The sequence below is a fragment of the Manihot esculenta genome, chromosome 17, assembly GCF_001659605.2.
Source record: "Manihot esculenta cultivar AM560-2 chromosome 17, M.esculenta_v8, whole genome shotgun sequence".
NCBI lineage: Eukaryota > Viridiplantae > Streptophyta > Magnoliopsida > Malpighiales > Euphorbiaceae > Manihot > Manihot esculenta.
This window is the reverse complement of record NC_035177.2, coordinates 30,600,783-30,607,793: the sequence shown is the minus strand read 5'-3', so window position 1 is coordinate 30,607,793 and position 7,011 is coordinate 30,600,783. Positions and strand designations below refer to the sequence as shown.

Below are 7,011 nucleotides of genomic sequence, written 5' to 3'. Positions count from 1 at the left end.
GGTATTTATATCATTGTTTATGAGCCACTCGTGAAGAACTCCAAGTATTTGAGGTTTTACCTAAGTTAACCTACCCACACAGTCGTACTCATATTCAACCGAAAATCCCTTCTAAGCGATTGTATACATACAACCAATTTAAAAAATACCACATTGTCTACTAAAATTATCATATACTAATTCTTGCTTATTTGTTGTGCGTACATAGTTCATGAAAGAAATTTCCACCGTGGTTTAGGTTGTGAAATACCATGCAGCCATCTTCTGGGTAATCAAGCTAGCATCAAAAAATCATCTCCTTCGTGCAAATGTATGAAACAACTTAGTGCTTGGTATGAGAAGTTTTCAAAAAGAGTTTGTCCCTGTAGTCTTCCTTAGTTTTGAGCTGAGAACTTCATCATTGGCAAATGCCGGCTACGCAGTTGCCAGTCTTTGGCTTCAACCAAAAGATAGACACTTTGGATAAACACTTTGGGAATCTTCTCTTCGACAGGAATGAGACCCTTTCCCTTTGAATGTCTACTTGATTTTACAATATTGAGAGTTTTAGTGCCTGAGGAATCAAAGACAAAAGACCAGGCACAGTCTTTGTAGACAAATTGTTCATGTTTTAGCTTTGGATATTTCAACTAATTATCATTCCTCTAATTTGAGGAAGAAAGAAACTATTACTTCTATACTTTGTGGGAAAGCTAGTTCATATTGATTTCGATTTTATTTTTCGATATATCACCACTTCCGTGGATGTGTGCACTTTTGGGAGTGCACAATTCAAGCTGGTCCATGAGCCACGTAAATGACTCCGTTGCTAGCAGTGTTGCTGGAGCTTTTTCTCAAAAAGGAAGATATTTGTTTGACATTTCAAGGGCTAGTAGCTAATCAAAATAATGACTTCAGGTAGGCGATAAAGCTTTAAAATTTTATAATATAATTATTGTACTCTAAGGTGTATTGATGGGTCTTATATAAATGGATCATTTCAATCAAAAGAGGAATATATTTTGTCCGAATGGGAGTTAATTTTGAAAGAGAAAATAAAGCATGAAACAATAAGAAACAGCTCCAAGAATGAATGCCATCAAAACACCCTAGCCAAAGAGCAAAAACCTCTAAAAGAAACAAGAAAAATAACCACATCCACCCAAGGATCACCCCATCTTATCCTTAGAATCTTCTATAGATGCTGGGCTAGCTAGCTATGCTTGTGTTAACCTGCAAAATTAAACAATCTAAATTCATGAATAGGACTAGAATATTTATTACGAGAGTTATTTACCGCGAGAGTCGATTACGAGCCTTTTCTATAATCAAAATTAAATCGCAATCAATCAGATTTAAAAGTGATTATTTTTATTCTATAATTTTTATATATCTTTTTTTTTTATTATTCTAATATTATTGTTCACTTTTTATTTAAGAAATTTTTTAAAACAAATATTAGTATTTAATAAAATATAATGTATTTAAAATAGATATAATTAAAAAATTAATAAAAAAATTAGTAAACAAAAAAGTGTGACTTTAAATGGTAATGAATATACTGTATTTGTATTAAGTATTTATAGTTGACGGTCGACTATTTAATATTAAGTCTCCTAAATAAGAAAAAGGATCTTACTTCATGAGTTTTCATCCTTCATAGTGGAGATGGTGATTGAACTTATTAAAGAAGCTCCTAACGTATTGTAGTATATGACTATGGGAATACTATCAGTATGCTAAGGCTACGTATAATGAGCTCTTTTGAAGGATATGGGCTTCTATTAATTTGAAGACACATGCAGGCCCTGATCTAAGATTTATTTCTGAGATTATTAATATTATTTATTTATGTATAGTTAAAAAAAAAAGTAAATGAATCAATATAAATAAAAAAGTAAGAGAAAGGATTCTAAATTAAGGGATATATAATAAACTATAGTGGCATGTACACTAAAGTAAATATTTATCAATTCGATTTTAAATCAATCGAATAAATTAAAAATTAAAATTTTAATATTTATAAAAATTAAATTAAATTAACTTAGTGGCGGGATTCTCACTGGGGTAATTTTTTGTTTTAATTTATTTTTCTGTTTATCAATGAAATTCACAGTTCCCTGGAAGAACAAGAAACAAGTTGTCGAATAGCGACATTTTCCCTCAGTAATTTCCGTCACATGTCAACAGTCTGTCTATAATTTATTTATTTTTCCCTTCAAATTCAATGAATGCCTTGAATACATTGCATATATTAACTAGTGACCTCGTCACTGTTTACTCTATTTTTCTAATACTAGCTACCTACCTGTCTATCTTGCCCTTCCTGATTGTTTGACTTCTACTTCAGATTCTCTCGGAAAGCTTTTACAACTTAAAAACTGTTTGATATTACTGTTAGATATGCTGTTAAGAAAATATTAAATTAAAATTATGCTGTTAAAACTGGCGATAATCTTCGCCAGCCGCTTCTTAAGCGTGTCATCGGCTGGCTGCGAGTGTTGGGAGCTGGTGGATGTACAAGTTTTAACAACTGGTAAGTCCAGTTTTTGAATCATACGTATGATGGGGTCCCGGAGATCTGATCTTACATTGCAACTGATCAACTATATAGAGCTGTCAGATTCCCAGGACAAATTTTTTTTATTATGCATGGACCATTTCTCCTAGTATCAAGACAAAAATCACATGTTTGCTCGCTACCCATCAACTTCATTCCATTTTAATTTCTTTTTAGATCACGTCAACATAAATTATTATATACCATTTATGTTTAATTAATAGATTTTAACTATTAGCAGTAATAGAATTCATATAAATTATATTAATAGCTAAATTACAATTATTGCTAAATGATTTCTGATCTAACAATTCGTTAAACATGCCTTTTATTCAACTGCAATTCATGATTGTGTTTTTATTTTTTAGATTAATGACAATCTTCAATTGCGTGGCCAAATGGGTGCTTTTAGATAAATTTAAACTTTTTATTAATAAAAAAAAAAACATTATGATGAACCACTTGTTATTTGAAAAAAAGTAAGCCAACCACGCATATGTACAAGACAAAATCAAATCCTTTTCTCACAAGAAAATTGAAAAGGGGAAAAGGTAGGAAAGAAAATAATATGAATCTATTTTTTGCATTACCAAATCATATGGAAAATTAAGCTTTGTCCACTACCTCTACTTTGCTTCTTGTTTTTATGCTGAAAAGTCCACTCTGTATGGCGTCCATCATGTAGCTAACCTTTTTTTTCTTTCAATTTTTTTTTTTAGAAAAATGCTATCTACAGCTTAAAGAAATTATTATCCTACGCTTTCCCTCTTAATTTTATAAATTAAAATATATAATAATTAATGATCAATTAAAAAAAATAATTAATATAATAAATATATTTTAATTAATAAAATAGAGTTGGTTGAACAATCATTCCAAATTTTCTTTTATCCAATTGGACAATCACCTCTTTAAAAAACTCTTTTTTTTTTTCATTTCTCTCTCACTACACCACCTACCAAATTTTCTTTCCTCCCCAATAATTGGAGCTGTCTTTACTTTACTTTCAACTTCTGCTTCACATTTTTTTTTTTGGATACCCTAATCACTCCAAAAATGGCAAATTTTATGTGATTTTGTATTTTTTTTAACGGTTCAATTTTGAATTATCTCAATATTTATTGAGTGTAATTATACTCGAATTTAATATTTAATTAGCCAAATTGATATAAAAAATTTATGAAAATTTAATAAAATTAATCAAAATTCCAAATTAATTTTGAAAATTTTAAAAGTAAGACAAGCCTTGTTTGGAATATTATCTGTATCATTTTTTTTTCTTTTTCCATTCATATAAACTTTCCATTTCCACCTCTAGTGCATAAGCCCATCCCCACCTTCAAACTTTTTTTTTTTTATCAACACCTTCAAACTTCAAAGGGCAAAATTAAAAAGACTTTAAAATACGTAGATTTACCAAAGTACCCTTAAACTAAGCAGCAGCAGTAGTCGCACCAGAAGAAGTAGCCAACTGAACTTGAGAGTTACTCTCAGTTTGAGCACCACGGCCTTTCTGTAGATCCTTCGATTTGGCCTCCTTCAAAACTGACCGCCAGTTGATAAAATTACCAAAAAGGGCCTCCATATCCTCCAACGTCCGCCCTTGCGTCTCGGGCAAAAATGTAAAAAAGAATGTCCAAGCCACCGCTGCTATTGCCGCGAATAAGAAAAAGGCCCCACCTATGGTTATAGCTTTGTACAACGAAATAAAAGTCGTAGATATGACCCCACTCGTTACTCTGTTCACTGCCACTCCCATACTCGCTCCCTGCGCGCGTAGCCTCAACGGGAATATCTCTGAGCTATACACCCATGTTATGGGGCCCATCCCTATTGAGAAGAACGCTACGTACGCTAACACCATCGCTATGCATAGTGCAATCGCCCACGTTACCTTCTCGTGCGAGTGGTCTATGATGGTCAACGAAAATCCAAGGGTTGCTAATGAAAATATCATCCCTGCTACGCTACTTAGAAGCAACGGTCGCCGTCCGATTCTGTCTAGCAAAAATGTTGCCACTAAGATGAAGATTGTTTTCACGAATCCAACGGCTACGGTCGCTAGTAACTTGTCGTTGTCTGATTTGATCCCAGCCTTCTCAAAGATCCTTGGACTGTACAAAACGACAGCGTCTATTCCTGACGCTTGCTGGAAGAAATGGATTCCGATTCCGCAAATTAAGATATGACGAACTGATCGTGTAGGATGAAGGAGTAATTCTCGCCATACGCCTTCGCCATGGGATTGTTTTACCACTTTAACAACGTCGTCATTGCAGTCTTGAGGAATACCGGCTGCTTCTTTTATATCTGATAGTCTTGCTTCTGATTCTTCCTTGGAGTCGGAGGTCTTGTCGAGAACTCGTTTGGCGTCACCGAGTCGACCCTGGAGGACCAACCAACGAGGTGATTCCGGCATGGCTAGAACAACCAGAGCAAGGAAAACTGAAGGGATAGCTCCGATTCCGAGCATGAATCTCCACCCTAAGTGAGTTGGCATCTTGGAGAATGCAAAATTGGAGACGTAGCCAAGCAAGATCCCTGTATTGATGAACACCTATAATTGCAAAACTCAATCATGCAAATTTTTTTCAACAGTTGAAAGTTCCGAAATTTCAGAAACGTCTGTGTACGTACTTCTGGGAATGAGGTGAGGAACCCACGAGAGGATGCCGGAGAGACCTCAGCTGTGTAGACTGGAGCAATCATCAGTGCATAGCCCACCCCAACACCGGCTACGAACCGGCCAACCATGAGGAAGGCATAGGTGGTGGCGAATCCCATTAGGAGAGCACCGACGAAGAAAATAGCTCCAGCCACCACGATGGTGTACCGACGGCCTATCCAATCGGAGGTCCGGCCAGCTGCAGCTGAGCCCACAAGTGAGAAAACGTTAAGTGTGCCCACCAGGATTTCTACTTGAGTATCTGAGATTTTCAGGTCATCCTCTATGTAGATAGCTGCTCCACTCATCACTCCAATATCTACAAACCAAGACGCATATAATTATTAGTTATAGAAATTTAAAAAAATTACAGAAAACATGTTTTCTGAGAAACTAATTAAGTCTCATAATTTGTTTTCCGAGAAAACATGGGAGAAACCAGTCCATTTCTTGCTTTTCTAGTGAAACAAACATATCTAAACTGCGAAGAAATTATAACTCACCATAACCAAGTAAGATTGAAGTCATGGAAGCTAAGATTGCACAAGCAAAAGCAAACTTGTTTCTCTTGGGCTTCTTTGGAGGGTCAAAATCTGGAAGCGTAGGTTGGCTGACATCCTGCTTTGCTCTTAGATCAGCCATCTCTCTTCACCTCAAGAGCAAGAGTGAGAGATAGAGAGAAGAGAGAGAGCTTTAAAGGGTGTTTAGTTTTGTGTTATAGGTTGTTTTGGATAAACTCAAGCAGCCATGAAGAGCATGTGTTGGGGATGCAAGCTCTGTGGCTTATATAGACAAATTAAGCCTTGTCATGACTAATAAGTCATGTGGGTAAGGAAATTTCTTAACTGCACGAATATTACACTCAACTAATATGAAATCATCAAAAAATATATATAAGAGCATTAGCGAGTGATGGCTATAAGATCAGTTGCTTAAACAAATAAAATCCCAGCTAATTAACTTAGACTGGTCAAAAGAAAGACCTAATTTTTTTATTTGAAGTAATTTACTTTGATTTAATTTTATATGTTGAATTCAATTGAATTCTATATAAAATTTATTTGAAATAAATTTTATTTTTGACGTCACTTTTGTTTAGTATAATTTTATATTTGAAATTTATTGACTTTCATTTCCTAAACTATACCCTTAAAATAAAAAAATTTAGTTTCTACTTTATTAAAAAAATTATATTGAATAATTTTATAACAATTTACAAACATATATACCCATTAACAATATACTAATAAGTATATAATAAATTTACACGTCTTGTATTTATGCAACAAAATAAATAATGTTATTACTAAGAGTATAATGAGTTTAGCATAAATTGGTTTTATTAAATGAAAATTTACTATTTAATTTTTGTAATTTAATAAATTTAATTATTTAATTTCTTTCTTTTTAAAGAAAGATTCTTAGGATAAAATTAAATTGAATTTTTTTTTTATTTTTTTATTAAAAAAATTAATAAAATAACTATTTCAAAGAAAAAATAAAATATAAAAAAATATATTGCTTGTGCAAAATAATTTTATATTTTACTTTTTGTATCATATAATTTTTGTTCACTTAATTTTTTCACTTTAATATTTCACATATATTAAAAAATATATCTTTTTATTAACTTTCTAATTATATACATCTTAAAAATATTAAATTTTATTAAAAGGTAAAAGATATTTTGTTAAATTTTTTTGAATAAGATAAAATTAAATAGAATTATAATAGTTAATTTATATGTTGTTATAGTGAAAAAATAAAATAAATAATAATTTTAAAATAAAAATTATGAGACAGCAGT

At 32.4% G+C, this 7,011-nt stretch overlaps 1 protein-coding gene across 1 annotated transcript; it reads right to left on the bottom strand.

The window, feature by feature from the left end:
* Positions 1–3,785: 3,785 nt before the first annotated feature.
* On the bottom strand, positions 3,786–5,985 carry LOC110605272 (polyol transporter 5). The gene is made up of 3 exons (XM_021743709.2): positions 5,708–5,985; positions 5,177–5,523; positions 3,786–5,096 (listed from the first exon to the last, which is right to left on the bottom strand). The coding sequence occupies exons 1-3, from the start codon at positions 5,844–5,846 to the stop codon at positions 3,972–3,974; spliced, it is 1,611 nt and encodes a 536-aa protein (XP_021599401.1). The 5' UTR covers positions 5,847–5,985; the 3' UTR covers positions 3,786–3,971.
* Positions 5,986–7,011: the final 1,026 nt, after the last annotated feature.

Bases quoted from the DNA above. Each gene is read 5' to 3' on its own strand.
- LOC110605272 (XM_021743709.2), bottom strand. From the start codon at position 5,846: ATGGCTGATCTAAGAGCAAAGCAGGATGTCAGCCAACCTACGCTTCCA. The intron at 5,524-5,707 runs GTGAGTTATAAT...CTTGGTTTGTAG, and splicing joins TTCAATCTTACTTGGTTATG to ATATTGGAGTGATGAGTGGA. The intron at 5,097-5,176 runs GTACGTACACAG...TTGCAATTATAG, and splicing joins TCCTCACCTCATTCCCAGAA to GTGTTCATCAATACAGGGAT.